The 21,024-nt window shown below is 46.6% G+C and overlaps 1 protein-coding gene across 2 annotated transcripts in view; it reads left to right on the plus strand.

The window, feature by feature from the left end:
• Nucleotides 1-295: 295 nt before the first annotated feature.
• The window catches only part of LOC6596106 (Down syndrome cell adhesion molecule-like protein Dscam2), a 29,041-nt gene continuing 8,312 nt past the window's right edge, over nucleotides 296-21,024 (plus strand). For both annotated transcript variants that reach the window (XM_026989771.1, XM_026989770.1), the window contains exons 1-10: nucleotides 296-831; nucleotides 5,840-6,172; nucleotides 6,286-6,447; nucleotides 7,071-7,217; nucleotides 7,400-7,517; nucleotides 8,892-9,340; nucleotides 9,407-9,551; nucleotides 13,759-13,910; nucleotides 15,810-16,082; nucleotides 17,589-17,873. In XM_026989771.1, coding sequence (XP_026845572.1) covers nucleotides 783-831; nucleotides 5,840-6,172; nucleotides 6,286-6,447; nucleotides 7,071-7,217; nucleotides 7,400-7,517; nucleotides 8,892-9,340; nucleotides 9,407-9,551; nucleotides 13,759-13,910; nucleotides 15,810-16,082; nucleotides 17,589-17,873 — 2,113 coding nt within the window. In that variant the 5' untranslated portion in view covers nucleotides 296-782. The remainder of the gene's footprint in view (nucleotides 832-5,839; nucleotides 6,173-6,285; nucleotides 6,448-7,070; nucleotides 7,218-7,399; nucleotides 7,518-8,891; nucleotides 9,341-9,406; nucleotides 9,552-13,758; nucleotides 13,911-15,809; nucleotides 16,083-17,588; nucleotides 17,874-21,024) is intronic.

Raw genomic sequence — 21,024 nt, forward strand, 5'->3', positions numbered from 1 at the left:
TGTAAACACAGCTGTTCGAGAAGGCGCTCGAAGCGCCGTGCCTAACCTCAGACAACAATTGGCGGGAGGGCGCATGCGTCGAGCTGGCAAAGCTGCCACTTGCACCGCCAAGGCATAGCCACCACAGAGCCAACGGACTCAGAATCAGAATCAGAATCGGAATCGGCATCCGGCAGTTGCTTTTCGAGGTTCGCAGGATACGCACGGATCTGGCGGATGCAGAAAGGGGAATGCAACTCGGAGCGAACGAAAGTGCGAAGTGAATGAACGAAGTGCGAGTACGAATGGTTCCGTGAGTGTGGTGAATTTTTTTTCGAGAGAGTGCCACACGGTGCCACACGGTGGCTTCCATCCGAACATCCAAGCATCGCAGTCAAGTTGAGTCCTTGCTGGCAGTCGGTCGTCTGGACGGGAAGAGCTCTACGTTCAACTTCTGTGTGTTAGCTCCGAGTAGAGTGTGTGCCGGCAATGAAGTGAATCTTCAGTCCTGGCCATGCAGTCCCTCAAAACATAACATAACAAAACACCAAATCATCATCACCCAAACAATTTTTTTTAAAAACAAAGATTGAAAAGTTGTGCCAAAGAAAACCAAAGAGTCAAGTGTCTGAAATGTAAATCAGCTGAAGAGTTCAACCCAAATCAAATCAAAATTACAAAAATCATTGCCACGCGAGGAAAGTCCGTGAGAAACCTGCCCCAGAGAGAGAAAGAGGAACCGAGACCGAAACCGAACCCAAAACCAAAAATCCAGACCAAAATCAAAACAGAAGCCGGAAACCATGTGGATTAGTAGCCGCCTCTTCGTGATTTGTTTGCTGCTCCATCTTGGTAGGTGCCACCTTCGCAGTCCCGCAACCAATCTCTTGCCACACGCTTAAGCCCAGGCTGCCGGCATTTAGGAGAAGGTCTCCGGTCCCCCCGTCTGTTTGTCCCGCCTAAGTCGCATGGCACGCGCCTCCAAGGCATCCAAGTTATCCCCGTTTTGCCAGTGTGTTTTTGTAGCAAGTCCCAACAGCTGTCGGCATATTTTTTGGATTTCGGTTTTACGCCTTTTCGTGAATAAAACAAAAGGATTTAGGGGCTTTGGGCGGGAAATTCTCCGGGACTTTGAGGCGGTATTAGGCGCCGGATGGAGGAGAAGTGAAACTTTTGCCAGAAATTATGTACGGGGGCAATTACTCACTTTATTATCATTCAAGACGCAATCTTCAGTACCACATAGAGACCTGAATTTATGGTGATTCACATGAGTGAGGACTTGGTGGCGAGAGGGAGGCTCCGTAATTTATGATACGAACTAAGTGCAAATGACTTGGCCGCTTTATGGACCGGCCAAGAAGAGCAGAAGCCCATAAAAGTGGCAGAAAAACTAAGGCCGAATCGCCTCTACATAATACTCGTACGAAATGGCCTTATGATAAAAACCAGGCGTCAATTTATGCTCCACAGAAACCGCTCCAAAGGCCCTTCCAACCTCTTTATCCTTCCAGCATTATCCTATTGTGTGTTTGTGTGTCTGTGTGTGTGTGTGGGACTGCCTAATGAAATGTGTCAGGAGCAGAGAATTCGATGGACCTATCGACCTTTTCAAACTCGTATCAGCGGGGGAAACCTTTTTCGAAATTTGATATTTCCAATTTTCATTGCCTAGCTCCAGCATTCGGTGGGGGGCCTACAAGGGGACCCTACATACTCGCATCTCGTATATTTGGCTCAAAAAAATTATCAAAATGCCACACAGATATCTCATGTTTCCCAAATATATGTATGTCTTCGTATCTGTATATTTGCACCCTCGCCGGAGCTCGGAGCTGGGGAGCAAATGAAAAATATGCAAATGAAATTGTTGCTCAATGTCTAAGCGCACACACAGTTTGCTCGGGGGGCAACAATCCTCATCCTCATCCTCGTCCACGTCCTAGTCCTCGTCCTCGTCTCGTAGTGAGAGATGGCTCACATTTTTCGATGTTGTCATTTCATTTCCATGCAGATAAACATAAAATATAATACGTTATATAAAATCACCAGGAGCAGCAACAGCATCGCCACAAATCCGATTAGACGGCAGTTATATGGAGGATTCCACATGCACCCGTATAAACATATACGTATAGGGATAGGGTCCGAAAAATTATGGAAAATTATGGAGAAGTTCTCTATGCACTTTGATTGATTGTGTTCTAAATCGTTTATGACAAACGCTTTAATTTGCTGCAGGATTAATGAAGTGCGGGGAAAAAGTTTCAGAAAAATATGTGTGCTCCAGATGGCAACACTCGCATTTATTATTAATGATAAGTTACAGAGTTTAACTTCTGTTAATAGGAGAAAGTTTTATGACAGCATTACAGCGCTCCAGTATTTTGTTTATTCTCAGCAAAATAAGAGATTTTGTCGACCCAAAAAAAGGACACAACTAAATCAAGTTATTCACAATTATTATTCATTCCATTGTTTTTTTATTTTTTCTTTTTTTTTTGCTTCTGTTGTTGGTTTGCGCGCTGGTCTGTAAACATTTTAACTTCTTTCAAGTTTTTCCTTTATTTTTCCGTTTTTCTTTTGCCGTTTCCCCAGCAATATTGAGCCTCGATATCTTTTGGGTGTTTGGGTCACGCCTCCGTGCCTGTTATTGAGCATAAAAATTGAATTTCCTGTATTTTTCGACCTGATTGCTTACACGGGTCCGGCCCACCAGTTCCGTTCAAGGCGCTCGCCCGGGAATATCCGTGGTTACTTAAATTTCCTTTGAGTCCATCTCTTTATAAGGGGACTTGGTGGCAGACAGACGGAGCTCGTGCCCAGATCGTGCACCATTAGAAATATTACCACTGCAGTCTGTGGCGGGGACAGCCGGAGACACTACATGCATCACTTATACATACATACATAACTTATATGTACATGTGCCCCCGCCTGGAGGCTACGAAATAATTTTGAAAAGTGCCAAAAGGGCATAATCCAAACAGAGAGAAAAAGGAAGTACCGTCGAGAGAAAGGACTGAAAAGAAAGCTGAACACAGAAATAATGTCTGAGAAGCTCGGCAAAGTAACCCCTCAAGACTCGCACAAGTGGACGGCGGGGGGAGGCGGAGGAGCACACTCGCTAGGGAGTGGAAATGGAAATGGGGGGCGGAGGCGGGGGCGGGGACGCTCCACACAAAACGAGCGGAAATGCGAGCCAAAGCCGAGGGGCAGACAGGCCGATGCGGGGATGCAGTTGCAATGCCAGTTGCAAGTACAGACCCAGGGAACTGGAGAAAACAATTTGGAAAGGAAATTTGAGGCAAATGGAGACAATTTTAATGCGCTTCTCCAATGGCCGAAACGAAACGGAACGAAGGCGTTAAAACCAAATTGTTGGCTTAACGAGCAGAGGTGCAAATTTCAATAGGTTTTAATAGGAAAAGATACATTTGGAAAACAGTTACTGAATGCAATATCGATGGACATTTCGATGAACATTCGAATACTTAGTAAGAGACCTTTTATCGATTTTGAAGATTGGTTACTTAAATTCCTCTTTCCCAAACCCCATATTCTATAGTGTCAACATACGCGATTATATGGGATTTGCAAGAGAAAATATCCCTTATTCTTTTATGAACTAGTTTAGGGTTTCTACTGATTATGCAATTCCCCAATAAAACTCGAATTTTAAGAGATAAACGTGAGTTAAATTCCAATAAATAACCTCTTCTTTCTTACATATAAAGTGGCAAACATTAGACATTTAGTCGACTTTAAACTGTTCTTTGATTATTCGAAATCGTTTCATATAAGAGTAGGGGTTTCGCAAGTCTTTTAAAATACATTTAACCCTCAAGGGTTTACGAAAGATCATGAAATGGGGAATGCAGTACATCGAATCGAAACCACTCAACGCAAACTAGCTCTTCCAGTAGATATTTCTCATTCTTGCCGTTTTGCCGAAAGATCGAAATGCTCTGGCAAGCGCATACAGCGCTGGCTAAGAGAAGTTTCATGAATTTGGAATTCGTCATTGGAGCCGAGCCGAGCCATTGCCATAGGCCGAAGAACAAGTCGAACAGCCCAAAGGAAAGGAATCCGAGTGGGGACAAAGCCCACACAAACACACACACATCCTGGCGAGCTCAAAAGGAAGAGCGGAACACACGCACAGGAACAAGGGGAGGGTGGACTTTTTGTTTTCGCAGGAAAGAATAAAAAACCGTACAAGTGGATGTACATGCACCCACCCAACCGCTCAAGCAACCCAACCTCCCCACCACCCCACCACCCAGTCCCTGTCCCGGTCCCAGACCCAAACCCACCCACACACATGAGATCTTGCCGTACTGTAAGGCACATGCTCGTAAAACATACCCTTTCTACCATGAGAGACGAGTGCCAGGCATACTCAAGACATACTTGCAATAATTTTATGGCCTGGCAGAGGCCTCATCTTCATCCGCGTCCAGGACCCGTGCCCGTGCCCGTGCCCGTGCCCGTGCCCATACCCGGGAGCTGCGGCTGAGCTGCTGGGCTGCTGGGCTGCTGGAGTAGAAATCTGAGTAGGACCGGGATATGCTAGCCATGAAATCAGCGGGGAAAATACTGGAAATGGAACGAGGAGGAGGCGGTGACGGAGACGGAGACGAAACCAGAAAGCAGTTACATAAAAATCCATGCTGTCGAGCATAAAACAAAAAGCGCCTGGCCAGGCACAACAAAAACCCGTACAAAAGGCAAAAAAAAAAAAAACAGAAACTCGGAAAAAAATGGAAAAGAAAAAGGAAAAAAAAACAACAAAAAACAACTCTAATTGCAGACACAATGACTCGTGGAGAAGGGAAGAGAGCGAGAGGGGGGACGGCTGTTGGAGATTGAACGAGTTGCAAGGATTTGCACAGCGCCGCAGGGGCAGACGAGAGACAGCCGAGGCGCATTCATGTGGAATATGAAGCGAAATGTCAATTTGAGAAATATATACATATAGAGATATATACATATATATATAGATATATATATATATATGTATGTAATCGTACTCGGTTCCAAAACTCCCCAATGGAAAGGAGGGAGCGGCAACTGGGAGCCCAAGTCCCAAGCTAAAGACGAAATTGTTATTCTAATTTAAGATAAGGCAAAATCTGTTTGTTCTCGAGAGCGGGGCTTCGGATGAAATGGAAATGGGCGACAATGCCTTGTCTGCCTTGTATCCTGGGTATCCTACAAAATCGGCTTGCTTATTAAAGAGCAAAAAGGTTAAAAGGAGACACCCACACGGGCACACGCCCATACCCAAGAGGGCTCTGAACAATTTATGCATTTTCCATATCACTTTTCACGGATTATTGCATATTTTTATGGCACTGCATATAAATAGCAATAAATGTTTTTATGCCTTTTCGCTGAATCCAAATGCGTACCAAAATTCTAAATGGAATGCCTGGGAATATCGTAGTCATGGAATACATTTTTCGAGGGGTTTGGAATATACATATATCATGTACTTCCTCCCAGTAGTTTGTTGGGAATATTGCTTAAGAGGAAAATTTTAGGGATGTGGATTTTTGAAGAAAAGTTTTCAATCCAGAAGAAATAAACTAAGAATTCCTGCCAACTTAGGATATTATTATAACTAAATAGAATACGATCATGACTATAAGCTGTGGAGGCTGTCCAAAATTCCAAAGTTCTAGTTTAAAGTTAAGTTCAAAAGAAATAATATTTGGATCTCCTTGCATGATTGCTAAAAGTAAATTACGAGTGCAATAACTGATACTGACATAAATAATAAATAAATACCTCATAGTTATGCTTGTATATTCTGTCTAAGTTTCAAATCTCTTTTCGTTTCATCTTTATCATGCAGATGCAACCTGCAGTGAACCGTTTGAAACACATCTGCGTGGTCCTGGATTCGTGATGGAGCCGCCGGGACGAGTGGAGTTCTCGAACTCCTCGGGCGGCTGGCTGGACTGCTCCGCCTCGGGTAGCCCGCAGCCCACCATCGATTGGGTGCACGCGGACGGTACTGCCGTTACCGAGATCCACGGAGTGCGACGTGTCCTGCGGAACGGCACCCTCGTCCTGATGCCGTTTGCGGCAGCTGCCTATCACCAGGACATCCACAATACGATCTACCGCTGCATCGCCAGCAACTCCGTTGGGCGCATTGTGTCCCGGGACGTGCAAGTGCGGGCTGGTAAGTGAAATGCGGGATGCGGGATGCGGGATGCGGTATGGGGGCCGTGGCATGGCCCAGTCCAGAGATGCATATTAAATGAAATATACTCGTATTTTTCGTGTGTTCCGCAGTCGTGGCACAGGCCTACAAAGTGGATGTGGAGGTCCTATCCGCGTCGCGGGGCTGCACCGCCATTTTGCGTTGTGTGGTGCCCACGTTTGTCAAGGAATTGGTACGAGTGGTCTCGTGGGTTCATGAACCCGCTATCTACATCTATCCCTCGTTGCAAGGCGGTAAGTAACACGGCAGGAGTGCAGGAGGACAAGGCAAGGCAAGGCAAGGCAGGGCAGGGCAGGGCAGGAAGGGATGAGGCATCATCTCTCTGTCTGCTTCATGTGCATCCCTGCCACTGACTGTAGGGACTTCTGACTGCCGACGAAGCGGACCAAAAGGACACGGAACGGGGCTCGATTCGACTCGACTCGACTCGAGTCGCCTCGAGTCTGCATCCTTGTCCCTGTGTGGCAGCGGCTTCCCAAGCCAACAAAGTGCATTGTTTGTTTGCAGTATTTGCCTCACATGTTTGCCTGCTTAACTGCCACAACCATCTGCACCTACCACTAGTGCTATCTGCTCTCCCCTCCTTACGTGCATAATTAACATTGTCCTTTAGCAATTTGAGAAGCGCTTTTAGCCCGCCCTAAGCCACTCTCTCTCCCACTCTCGGCTTGGAAATCTCTCCCTTTTTGTAAAACTGCTTTCTGTCTATCCCTCAAGAATACCTTAAGTACGTGCATGCGGTGAAGTTAAAGGTTGAGGGGATATGTTCGAAGTTCGGACTGGCCTTGGACATCCATCTCGAAAAGAGCTTCGCACGATAATTGACTCATCTCCTTCTGCTTTCCACTTTTCGCAGACGGAAAATTCCATTTGCTGCCCACTGGCGAGCTGCTCATCCACAATCTGCAGGAGAGCGATGAATCGCAGTCCTTCCGCTGCCGGAGCATGCATCGCCTGACCCGCCAGGTTGTCGTCAGCTCGCCCACACGACTACGTATTAATTGTGAGTATACCTGCTTCTGCTCGTACTCCTGCTCCTCGCCTGGGGGCTGGGGGCTGGGGTTCCCGAACCGAACCGCAGCGAGACCGAAGCCAAGCCATCAGAGCACATATCGTGGCCACGTAACTTCCACTCGTATCCCTAACCAATGTAATATCTCTCCATCATCTCTACCGCCGCTCTAGCGCATCGCGGCATCATTTCGCCGAGTGTGGTGGAGCACACGGCTCATGTGCAGGTGTCGCAGGACGAGGGCGCGGTGCTGCTGTGCGTCGCTCAGGGCTGTCCTTCCCCCGAATACAGGTGTGTATGGTGGCAGAAATCGATGGGATGGATACACACACATACTCATACACGACCTACCGCTCAGAAAGGCTTTAGCACACATTTCTGGTGAAACTTTTGACGTTGACAGGCTATGGCTGTGGCTATGGCTATGACTATGGCTCTGGCTCTGGCTCTGACTCTGCCGCTGGCTGCGGCACACATACATACAGACACACACCACACACACACACCACACACACACACAGACTGCTATTAGTTATTAGTGGCAGCCGAGCACTTGTGTGCGTTAATTGGAACGCATACATCTATAAAATGTGCGGGCAGGGCATTTAGTTTGCGGCCAAATAAATGAAGAGACTGACTTTGATCCGGGAAAAAGGTAGAGCGAGAACAAGAATATAAAAAGTGTCTAAAGAGCCGGCTCCATTGGGAGCCCTAATTGAAATGTGAGCTAACTAACTTTCTCGACGGACGATGGGGCGTATGTGTGATATATGGCTTGCGTATACGCCACGTTGAGCCCAGACATCAACAACAATAGCATAGGTAATGATGTGTGCATAGTCGCAAAACTGCGCCAACAACAGGCAGATGAGCGGACACACGATGAGCGGACAGACGTATGTGCAGCCATAATTACGCTTTGATAAGCAGACAAGTAAAACAAAGTAGAAACTGTTGGGGAGGAGTGCTGCAGGAGTACTCATACGAGTAGATGAGGGGCAATGTCAGACTGCCGGCTGGAAACAAAAGAATCTATAAGCGAGACCAGACAACGCCAGCAGGATGGATGGATGGATGGATGGATGGATGGATGGATGGATATATAGATAGATTGCAGCACGAGGGTTTTCACTGGCAGCCATTTCATAATAATTAAAACAGAAAGGAAAGAGTAGCGTGGGGATAATGAGCCGGCAGAGGATTAATGCAACATTAGACAAAAGAAGTGCATACTGAAAATGTGTTGGAAGAGCATAAAGGTAGTCCCCAAGGCCTTGAACTTCAGGACGGTGTCCCTTGGCTCTGTAATTGTGGGGAAAACTTTATCTTCTGTTAGAAAATGTTCAGCAAAAGCCATGACAAATGAACTCTAGCTGCCAGTCAAAAAGTCTGGTCCATTAATTAAAGTCTGTGGGAAAGTATGCTAACCGACGACTTGAAAGAGGGAATTTCATCTACCATTTACATGTATATAAAAGCAATTTCCTTATGTGCATTACGTAGCCAATGCCTGGAATTGCCGAATGGATTGCAGCGTTTATTTTTACCCCACATCTTTCGTTTTACTCATTTTGTAGGGTTTCCAATTGAAAATCGCGATTAATGGAATCCATTTATAATAGTCGGACCGAATAAATCTTGCCAATTTCTTCCTCTGACCCACAGCTGGTATACCCACAACGGAGCCGGACCACTGCCCGTCCTGAGCGGCCCCCGGGTCCGACTGCTGGGCCCCATCCTGGCCATTGAGGCCGTCACGGGCGAGGACTCCGGCGTGTACAAGTGCACGGCCAGCAATGTGGGTGGCGAGGCCAGCGCGGAGCTTCGCCTCACCGTGGCCACGCCCATCCAAGTGGAGATCTCGCCGAATGTGCTCAGCGTCCACATGGGGGGCACGGCCGAGTTCCGATGCCTCGTGACCAGCAACGGCAGCCCCGTGGGCATGCAGAATATCCTGTGGTACAAGGACGGGCGCCAGCTCCCTTCGTCGGGCCGCGTCGAGGACACACTGATGGTGTCCCGCGTGAGCCGCGAGAATCGGGGCATGTACCAGTGTGTGGTGCGACGACCCGAGGGCGATACTTTCCAGGCCACCGCCGAGCTGCAGCTGGGGGGTAAGTTTCGTCGGACTAGCCGAGAACTAGCTTATGGCTAAAATATTAATGTGTTCCCCTCTACAGATGCCCCGCCAGTGCTCCTGTACAGCTTCATCGAGCAGACCCTGCAGCCGGGACCAGCTGTGAGCCTCAAGTGCTCTGCAGCCGGCAATCCAACGCCGCAAATTTCATGGACACTGGACGGATTTCCGCTGCCATCAAACGGAAGGTAATTGAACTTGTTGAAAACTGCATGGGAGGGAAGCGAGGGGGATGGACTGTGGTGGGGATGTGGGGCTGTGGGGCTAAAGGGGGCTTGGCAATGGCAGCGCTGCGGGCGTTCTCTACAAAAATTTATCTCAACTGCGGCACCCTACTGCGGTTGTGGCTGTGGTTGCATTTATTGCAGTCGTGCAGTCCTTGTGTGTATTTTCTGCTTTTCCCCCATTTCTTTTTTTGCATTTTCCTTTCAAAAAACACACACACACACACACAGATATTTTAAATAAAAAAAATATACACACATATAGAAAGTGGCTGCCGACTGCCGCGCCTACAGAGGTGGGTGGGTGGCTGGAAAGTTGGGTGGCGTCGTCGTCGTCATCGTCGTCGTCTGCTTCAGCGTTCATTCACTTCTAGTGGGACCCCGGGATTTCCACTACCACTGTGCGACTGTGTGACTGTGTGACTGTGTCTGTGTCTGGCCCAAGGTTTTGGCCAGGCTTTCTATTTGTTAATTAAGCCCTGGCCGAGAGCGTACTGGCCCGCCTTTGATTCCCATGGATCTGGCTATAGCCTACGCATTTAATTGCATTTTTAGTTGGCCCTCTGCCAATTTTATTAAATTCTCTAAGCGAGGCCTTAATGACATTGACATTTGCATCAAATCGAGTCGAGTCGCCTGGATCGTATGGGAGCAAAACCGAATCGATTCAGACTCGAAAAATGCGGAATACCGAAATCCGAATACGGAATACGGAATAGTTTGTTTGCTTATGGTACACACAAATACGAGTTGAATTGATTGCCAATTCGGTCTCTCCGACATTGTCAGCGGCATTTCATTCGATTTTTATCGCCCTTTCTCACTCTGTCCAACTCGTTTTTTTGTTTTTTGGTTTTTGTTTTTTGTCTTTGCGACAGTCTGTAGCCGGATCCGTACTTCATTTGCAGTTCGTTGGCAGCTGCCACTAATTGTTTGAGTTACGTCTGTAATGATTTGCAAGTCAAAGTTTTCACTCGGCGACTGTTGACTTCTGTTGTTGATTAAAAAATACTCGTACCAGCAGCAGTAGCCATGGCAGTGACAGTGGCAGTGGCAGGGGCAGAGGCCGTGGCCGTGGCACTGCCCGCATACCAAACAAAATCAGTTTTTATTTGCATTTGCCACTGACTTCGGCGCCAGCTTAGTGATGCGATCCAGAACGAAACAAAAAGGGGCGAAGGGACAGGCAGCCGTGTCCTGATTGTTGTCCTGCGTCGCCCATCTGCGCAATATTTTAATTAAAACTTATGCAATATGTCGAGGGCAGCAGCCGAGAGTGCTATCACTTTGATGAGATAATGGATAGCAGTGTGGTAACAGAGTCGCCTGAGAAATACCCTGGCAGAAATCGATCCTTGTCACTCCTTCTTTAACGACCTAGCTTCTAAAGTCTAGCTTCTAAAGTCCTTGATACTCTGATTTTCTGAGCTGCAATATGAGTCTCTATTCCACCGCTTCTATGAACAAGTATAAAGACTTATACCCAGTCCACCATGCCCAGCAATAGCTGCAGGTCTTCAATACTTCACTTGAAGACCCCATAAAAAGCATGCGAAATTTTATGCATGTAAAACACTTGGGACTGCATCTTAAAGCTGTCGACGACATTGTCATGAATTTTTTGACTCGGGAGGCGGCGAGGAGAGGCCTGTTCTTTGCCAGCTCGGTGGACGGTAGGGCGGATGAGGCGGATAAGGCGGATGGCTGGTGTCCGGCATAGCCGGAAGATGGCTTGACCACAAGGCAAAATTGATTACAAAAATTTGTTCCGACCACTGTGGTGTGAAAATTTGCTTTTGAAAACTTGTGCGGAGTTGACGCCGATGGCTTTAATTTAAAAGTTATTTGAGCGACACAATTTTGACACATAATGCCTGAAGGAGGCATTATCCTGCCGTGCCGTGCCGTGCCGAGTCGAGCCGAGCTGAGCCTGGCAACCTAATTTGCCTGCTCCGCAATGCTGCATAAATTTTGTGTTGCTTCTCGTTTGCGTTGTTATTGCCGAGTTTTAAGTGGTTTACATTATTCGGTTTAAAGGTATATCAACTTGGTAAGTGTATTTATTTAATGCAGACACACACATACACAGACCCACCAGAAGGCAATCGGAGTGGCAGACAGACAGGCAGACAGGGAGACAGGCAGCAGGCAGCAGGCAGCAGGGAGGCAGGCAGGACGGATGGAGAGGCTCTACGAGGAGCCAGACGGCAAGGAGGAGCCTTGGGGCGGAAATTAAATGATTGCGCGCACGAGGTAACTCAGCACTCAAACGCTCATTTTACGCCATTTTCAAAAGTTTGTCTGCGGCGGTGGCTGCCGCCTTCCCTGCCTCCTCCCCTGCCCTTCCTCCTCTTCCTTCCTTCCGTTTGGGCGGGCGTTGGAGCTGCCAAGATGGAGGCGTGTATGCGTGATGTGATGCGATGCGTTAGTCTGCCACTGCAGGCGTTATGAAAATGTTGTGTGTAATTTCGGCCGAAACGAGAAGGCTCTTAAGCAGATACTGTTCGTACGTATGTATTTGTGGCACGAAACCGTCCATGCCCGTAGAGGATACAGGATAGAGGATGCCCTAATCTGTGCCTGGAAACTCAAGTGATTGGGATCTTTTTCCAGCCACCGCCAGCGTCGTAATCCGGCTCAAGCACACACTTTTTCCACTGGGCCAAGTGCAAACTCGATTCGCGTAAATTGAAATTCATAATTTCGGAAACTTTTGCCACCAAAAACTTTTCCCTCTGCCCCAAGTCGCACCTAGGGATTCTTGTCCTTGTTTCCCTTTTTAGTTGGCTGGCATTAAGCCGCCCACAGAGCGGGCGGACGGACGGGGGGCGGTGGGAGAGGACGCACACAACAATCAGGCTAAAACAGCACACAAAAGCCGCGCCAAGCTATTAGGTTTATATTGTTGCAGCCAAAGCGTTTTATGCCCCACACACACACACATACACACACACACATTTAAACTTGTGCAATGCCGTTTAAGCCATTGGAGGATGAGGACCCTCTCTGTACGGCCAGGACGGGTGCAGATGCGGATGCGGATGCGGATGTGTGCAACTTTGTTGCAATTTTGTCCCCGCCATTGTTTCAATGCGCTCAAGTGCTGCAGCAGCCCCGCTCTGTCTGTGTGTGCCACAGCTTCATTTTCATTTAACTACAGTTTCAGTTTCTGGTGTTTTTACAAGCCTGGCCACTCCACTCCACGCCACTCCATAAAACGGCAAAGATTTTTCGGTTTCGGCTTCGGTTTGACTTGGCCGCTTTCTGGCAGAGAAATCGCCGGGCGAAGGGCTGCACTCTGGCGAGGCTTATGCATTCATAAGCTCCCACCACAGGCAGCGGATGGGGCTGCTGCAAAAGTTAATTAAAATTGTAATTACTTTCCCTACGTTGCTACGAGTAGTACGAGTATTATAGCTGCTACTCGAACTCCAACCGTAATGCCAATTGAAAAGTTGCCTCTGAGCCGCAAACTAATGAGCCTGGGGGTGGCTTAGATTCGAATCCCCCACACAAGACGCCGCCGTTTGTTCAAGTGCCACATGGCGTATGCGTAACAATGTTGGCTGTAATTAATGTCTGTGCCAATAGGAAGCCCAGGCAGACAGGCAGACAAGGAAACAGGCAAACAAACCAGCAAGCGAGCGAGCGAACAGAACAGAACTTAATGCCAACTTGAGCGTCTCATGAAATCCTTTTTTTCTCATTATTTTCGCTGGAGCGTAACGGCCGCATTAAGTGGAAGAAGTGGAAGAGTGGAAGAACCGTGTGTGTGTGTGTATAGGCGTGGGCGTGGCACATGACATTGACAGCAATATAGAAACTATGCTAAGCCCCGACTGCGCGGCCAGCGTCTGACAGACTGACAATCTGACAGCCTTCATTACGGCCCGAACATGGCGACGAAAACAAAATGATGCCTACGGCCAAAGGATTTGGGTCAGGCTGCATTTCAAATGTGCCCGGGCCTGAGCTTGAGGATGACGAGTGGGTGCAGTGGTGCATGCACCCCACAAGGGGTGTGAGATGGGTCGCTTAAATATGCACAACAACACGAAAACAATTCTAAAAACCCGCACATTGCGCATACGCCGCGTGCACCCGCTGAAAATCTCTCCATATTAATGTGTTCTCTCGCCTTTGTTTCTCCACTCTCTTTTTGTCGTTGCAGATTTATGATCGGACAATACATCACAGTGCATGGCGATGTAATTAGTCATGTTAACATAAGCCACGTCATGGTCGAGGATGGCGGCGAGTACGCCTGCATAGCCGAAAACCGTGCGGGTCGAGTGCAGCATGCGGCCCGCCTGAATATATATGGTATGTTGTACTCGCATCACACTTTAAGCCCTCTGCTGCACATTTATTTTTATGCATATACATATATATGTATGGTACATAGGTATTCGACTTCAGTGTGCTTGCTTCTCTCGGAAAGAAACAAGCTAAAGAGTTTATGAAGGCAAACATTTTGATTGGCCTTTGATATGACAAGGTTGTGGCTATGATCTGATCGCTAGTCGTGAGAGATGTTAATGGGGAATTGGAATGATCAGATTCCGCCCCAAAAATATGATAAATAATTAGATAACATCTAAATAAGTTTGTATCCGACTCGTACAGACTCCGTTCGGCACTCAAGCCCCGCTCTTGAGTCGAATTTATACTAGTATATGTACACGAACATATATCAAACATGGGCAGCTACTTTACACATGCACTTAAACGTTTTTCCTGCCGTGGCTAGAGCTCCTCTTTCGCTCTGGCATTCGCCTACATTTGCTTGATTTTGTTTTACAACACGTTTGCCATGTCCCGTGTCCCATGTCCCACGTCCCCCAGAATCCGGCTCCCCATCTTTGCTTTGTGCCCTTGCAGCAGTGAAGTGTTGTTCGAGGCGCACACTTTTGTTGAACATGGCTCTTGGCTCTCTCTCCGTTCTCTCGGCTCTCGTCTCTCGGCTGCAGTGCTTTTGGCCCACTCTGCACTGCCCGCACACCATCTGCCTTGTTTTTGCAAGAAATCAAATATTTTTGTGTCGCCAGGCAAACAAAATGGCGTTGCCAGGCACGGAAGAGGGAGGATTGAGGAGAGCGAGAGCGAGAGAGGAGACGAGCAGCGGAGGAGCGGAGGAGCACAAACACAAAACGACAGCAGCGGCAAAAACTGCGCCATGTTTACAAAGTTTTGCAGTGGAAAAGTTAAAAAATAAAGTCAAGAAAACTCTGGTAGAAGCCAGCAGCGAATTTGTAATGCTCTACAAGACAAAATATTACGGAAAACTTGGAAAATAAATAGTTTAAAAAACAGATGGCAAAGTGCAGATAATCACTTTTCCATCATCATAATGAAATGGAATCTTTAATGGACACCGCCGCAGAATACAAACAAAACAAAAAACTTAAAAGAAAGTTCGACTCTGCCGACAGTAATGTGACAAAAGTGATTCAAAAGAAAAACGGCTAAGCCTGATAATCAAACGGAAAGAAAGTTCTGCATACTTACAAGTCTGTTAACAATTTCCGCATGCCCCACGAACATTGTCTGCCTTTGGGAGCCGGAGAAAGGGGAGTGAATCCCACTCCCACCATCATCATTTAGTTTAGAGCCCTGCGATGTCGCTGATTGCGCGACTTGGTAATGGCGGTGATTACAAAAATCTCCTCCCGCCGTGCAATGCACGCCGGTATACACATCCACATGATCAGGGCATGGGACAGGGACAGGGACAGGGACACGAACCACACGACTCACGTATGACATGCTCGAAAATTATGCATATTCTGCAGAAAAAAAATATATAGAATCCACAAGGAATCCAGAACCACAATCCCTTTACCACCCCAATTCCAACTTCCATTTTACACTCCCTCGACAGCCGCCAGGGCCGGCATTTGCTGCATTATTTCCTTCCACGTTTCCCGAAAAGTGTTTTGGCATAGGGGAAGGGGCGGATGGGCAGGCAGGATATGCATATTACATTGTGAAATGCTTCCGGTTGCCCGACTCCTGGCTCCTGGCTCCTGGCGCCTTGCTCACTGCTCCTTGCTGTTCCGCAAATGCAGTTGCAACTGAAGCTGTAGTTGTAGTTGTAGTTGTAGTTGTAGTTGCTTACTGAATTATTAAAAAAGCAACGTGCGCTCAAATCTGTTAAGCATTTGCATACCATCTCATTCTCTCGAAATATTTGCTCTCCTTCTGTCTTTCTCTATGTCACAGGTCTACCGTACATTCGTCTGATTCCAAAGGTGACCGCCGTCTCGGGCGAAACATTGAATCTGAAGTGCCCCGTGGCCGGGTATCCCATCGAGGAGATCCACTGGGAGCGCGGCGGCCGGGAGCTGCCCGACGACATACGACAGCGTGTGCAGCCGGACGGCTCGCTGACCATCAGTCCCGTGCAGAAGAACTCCGATTCCGGCGTGTACACGTGCTGGGCCCGGAACAAGCAGGGCCACAGTGCCCGGCGCAGCGGCGAGGTGACGGTCATAGGTTAGTACTCGTACACTCCTCCTCGTATGTGAGGGCCCTGTGTTCCCCCAACGAAGGCACAGAGAAGAAGACCGGGTCGAGGTTGTTTTCTTTCACAGCTTTCTCCACAGCGATGACATCAGGCGGCGGCGGGCCACGAAACGAAACGAAACAAAACGAAACGAAGTGAAAATTGCATTTTAATTATTAACAGCAAACTAAGTAGTTTCCTATGGCGCTTCAGGCTTTCCTTTTGCCAACCTTTTTCCGTTCCATTCGGGTTTTTTCTGCTTCTGGTTCAGCTTAATTTTGTTTTGTTTCGGTCTTCTGTTCGGTCGGGTGTGTGTGTACTTTTTGGCCCTACTGTAATTAAGTATGCGCAATAATCTAAGCTTAAAAGTTTGTAAATTAAAAACAAAAAAAAAGGAAAAAAAAACGAAAAAAAAGGAAGCAGAGGGAGAAACAGTGTCGGGTCGAGTCCCTTTTTTCATCAGAGTTAATGTTAATGAATTCGCGCCCTAATGAAGCGCGACGCTGATTAAATTTTCATAATTCGCAACCTTTTGCCCCCTGGGCCAAGTCCGGGTGACGAGCAGCTCTGATTTGACTCCTTCTGCTTCCGTTTGTGCTCACCGAATGCTTGACCGAATCCCTTGCAGTGCCGCCGAAGCTTAGCCCCTTCCAAACGAACATCCTGCAGCTGAATATGGGGGATCGCGCCTCGCTCACCTGCTCCGTGGTGAAGGGCGACCTGCCGCTGACCATCAACTGGCGCAAGGACGGGCGCCCCATCGATCCCACGCAGCACATGTCCGTCAAGCAGGTGGACCAGTATAACAGCATCCTAGTCATCGAGAACCTGGGCAGCGACCACACCGGTAACTACTCCTGTGTGGTGCGGAACTCGGCGGCCGAGGTGGAGAACTCTCAGGCCCTCCTGGTCAACGGTAAACACATGAGCCGGCGGAGCACTCTCAGCACAGCCTGAGACAGCCTCCTACCGTTATCCCGTATACCGTATACCATATACCATATACCATATACCAGTAATCCTGTTTAGTTGCAATTTCAAGTAGTTGAGTTCTTTCCGTATGCACTTTGATTCATCACAAAAACACACAAGCAGACCACCCGTTGAAATGCATTGAAATATTCCTCCTTACTCTCTCCTCTGTAAATGATGTTTCGACTTTGGAATGTTTGTACAAATATCTGAGATAATACCATACTACATACTAAATACTACATACATACATAAATACCATTTAGTAGCGTTTTCATTCGAAATGTGTTAACAAAACTGCGAAGGTTTAGCTGTAAATCAATCTTCAAATACGTATACCAATCGACTCATTAACCAATTCCACACAAACGAAAAGCAAATGAAACCCGAACAGCGATCGCGCGTTGCAACGTGGGAATCAACGAGGATTCGTCATCTGTTTCAACAGTGTCTGCAGTCATCAGTGGTGGACTCCTCATCCAGATCCATTCTTAACCAGTTTCGCATGATCTTTCCTCTTGCAGTGCCGCCGAGCATAGAACCCTTCGCCTTCCAGGAGGGCCTGGCCGAGGGCATGCGCACTCGCACCGTCTGCGGTGTGTCGCGGGGCGACGCGCCCCTGAAGCTCATCTGGCTGAAGGACGGCGAGCCGCTGCCCGATCTGCTGGGGGCCAATGTGACCATGCTAGATCAGTACAGCTCGCTTCTGAGCATTCCGTCGCTGTCGGCCACGCACTCCGGGGAGTACACGTGCGTGGCCAAGAATCCGGCGGCCGAGATCAAGTACACAGCTCTGTTGCAGGTCAAAGGTAGCGTACAAGGTTACACACTGAACACACTGAACGCCCACCCCAACGCCCAACCCCCAACCCCAAAACATATCCGATCCACACACATAATACACGAATATTAACTAAGCGATCTTCACTTGCCCCTCAATAACTTTTTGCTTTCCCGCTGATGTATTCAAGAAAAGCTTCTTACTGGTTATTTTCCGTTCTTGATGATATGTATATTTTTTTGGTTGATTTTTAAATAAACTAAGCTTTTGACAAGCTTTTGGGGCAGCTCAACGCTGCCCCACCCCACCAGCTCTGGCTCTAGCCCGGGCCCGAGTCCGAACGTGCTTTGATTTTTTGAGTCTCACAAAAGAAAAACTCCCGAAAGCCCCGAAAGCCCGATCATAACTAAATGAAAGCCCTGCCCTCCGCTTAAAAACCCAACATCAAAACTAATCAACAAATACGTATAAGAGTCCATCCACCCTTAAGTCGCTTTGGCACGCTGTGGGTTTTTTGACAACAGTCTCTCACCAGGTAAACCGTTTAACTGCACTGCTTCTTATGCGCTTCGTAACCAAAAACCAAAAACCGAAACAAAACAAACAAAAATCCTTATAAAATTCTTACACACATAATCCAGTACTCGTATTATATAATGTATCTTTTTATTTGCTGAATATCATTTGAGTGGCTTCTTAAACGACAGTCGCGACAGGTGCACTATCCAGCTCTCGCACCGAAAATATGTAAAAGGGGACTCCACCAGTCTCCCCCATTCAAATTGAGTTTGTGGGAGTTTGGAGAGCGCACTGCATTCGTGATGCGCTGTAATTTATAATTTATACAAATACTCATGCATAAATATGGAAAATAAGCTGCTTTAAGATTCATTTGCTTTATTCGCTTCATACATTTTTTGGTTGCCGCCTTTTCGCCTTTCGCCTTTTGCCTTCGCCTCCGTCGCTGCTGATGTTGACGATGCTACTGCCGCTGCCGCTGTCGCTGCCGCTGCCGCTGCCGCACTCTATCGCTCTGTCGCTGCTGCTGCTGTTGCTGCTGCATCTAGAAAATACTGGAGAAATGCAAAAACTTCCATTTGTTCTGCTCATTTTTGTTCCGTTCTTCCTTTTTCACCCATCCCCCAAATCCCTTGATGTGCTGTTCTGTGCTTAATTAACGAACGAGGGAAACAAAGCAAACGCTCAAAAAGAATGAAAGAGCTACAAATCCCCCGAAGATGCCACAAAACACGCGCTTAAGCTTCTATTCGGCTTTGGTCACTCTAATTGCTCTAACTCTCTCTTCCTCTCTCGTTTATGTGTGTGTGTGTGTGCGTGTGCTTGCGTCTGTGTGATTGTTAGTGCTAGCTCGAGTGACTGTACCCAAATGCATAAACATAATCTTGTTGCAGAGCAAAAAAAAACACCATCCATACATACCACTGATAATAAAAGAACAGAACCACAAAACGAGATGAAAGAAGAAACAAAACAAAAAACCAAATAAATAGATAAGATTTAAAGCTTCGCAGTATTTGCTAATGTAGTTAGAATGAGTGTTTGTTTGTTCCTGTTCCTGTTCCTGTTCCACCCCATAGCTAGTGCACTTTTTGTTTCCGCATGCAAACTGTACATAGGATGCATACGATACTGCCGACTACCGACTACCGACTGGCGACTGCCTTGCATGCGCGTACTGCTGTGAAAAATGAATTTTCATTTCCATTTATCTATGAGTTGCTTGCTATCTCTCTTCCGTTCTTAAGCCCCTGCTTTCAGTTTGTTTTCCGTTGAACGATTATATGCTTTCCACACCCAAAAATTGCTCCGCAAAGCGCCTTTCCAGGGGGCAATTAAGTATATCCATTTGACGAATACAAATCCAAAATTTAATTTATTTTATCAGTTTTCCCCATGCTTGATTTCCCAGGCTGCTGTTGCTCCGGCTGCTGCTGCTGCTGCTACTGCTGTTGTTGTGTGCAATGATTTTTCCCCCGCATTCGAAATACATATACGAGTATTATCATATCTAACCCGCTTTGTATCGTGCCAACAAGAATTCTGCAAAAATACCCAAAAAAAAAAAACAAACAAACAAAAAGAAAGAAATTAAATCAACAGAAATGCTTTTAATTAATGCCTGGCTGGACCCTGGGGCCAGCTGATAATTTCATTTATTGCGCGTATATTTGATCCTTGTGTGGCTTTAATTTTAATTAATATTTTTTGTTATTTTGTTAGCGCTGCACAAACAAAAGCCTGGCAATTAAATGCAGCTGCTAAGTAAACATTTTCATTGGCCTCATGATTTATGGAACATTTTCAAAAAACCACTCACTGGGCGGAGGCGTGGCCTATCGGGGAGATTATTTGTGGAATTTTCAGTTTTATTGGTTCGCTTTTTTCGTGTTTCGCCTGTGTTTTGTTAGCTGCGTGTCCAAAACTACTATAAAAACCCACACATAACGTTACATTTTTTGTTGCGAATTCCATAATTTCGATGCAAATATATTTTCCATTTTCCATTTTCAATTTTCCATTGCGCTTCTGGCATGCCTTTGTTTTCTAATTTATGCGCAAAATATACCAGAATATATTTAAATCTTTTTTTGCGAATTTGTTGTCCCACAAACAACGAACAGCGAGGCACAGAGCGTGGGCGAAAATAACAAAACTTAAATGTGAATAAAATTAAAATTCTACTTTAAATTCAAATAAATATAAAAATAAAAATCCTTGCACACCAACAAATCACATTAAAACGTTAAATCATTTTCCCTTGGATATCCCCTAATAAAATAATCTTAAATAATGAACAACAAACAAACAAAAGCATCGACTTCTATCATTTTTCGATTTTTGACTAAGTTGCATATGAAAACTGATTTTGTATTTGATTTTGAAGCAAACCAACCACCCGAGCAAACTATCCTTTTGTACATTAGTTGAAAGTTCCTCCTACTACATACCATACTCTATATGCTACCAAGTTTTCTACCAAGTTTTTACATTTGTGCTAGGCACAAGGAAATCCAAAAGAACGTAAACCAAAATTATTTTCTGCCGTTTTTACTTTGCCAGAACTCTTCACTTTTCCTCTCTCTCTCTCTCATTCTGTCTCTGTCTATATCTCTCCATATCTCTATCTATCTATCTCTAAGAACCTTTACTCTTCTATA

This window comes from Drosophila persimilis, unplaced genomic scaffold (assembly GCF_003286085.1).
Source record: "Drosophila persimilis strain 14011-0111.01,24,50 unplaced genomic scaffold, DperRS2 tig00000431-arrow-pilon, whole genome shotgun sequence".
Classification (NCBI taxonomy): Eukaryota; Metazoa; Arthropoda; class Insecta; order Diptera; family Drosophilidae; genus Drosophila; species Drosophila persimilis.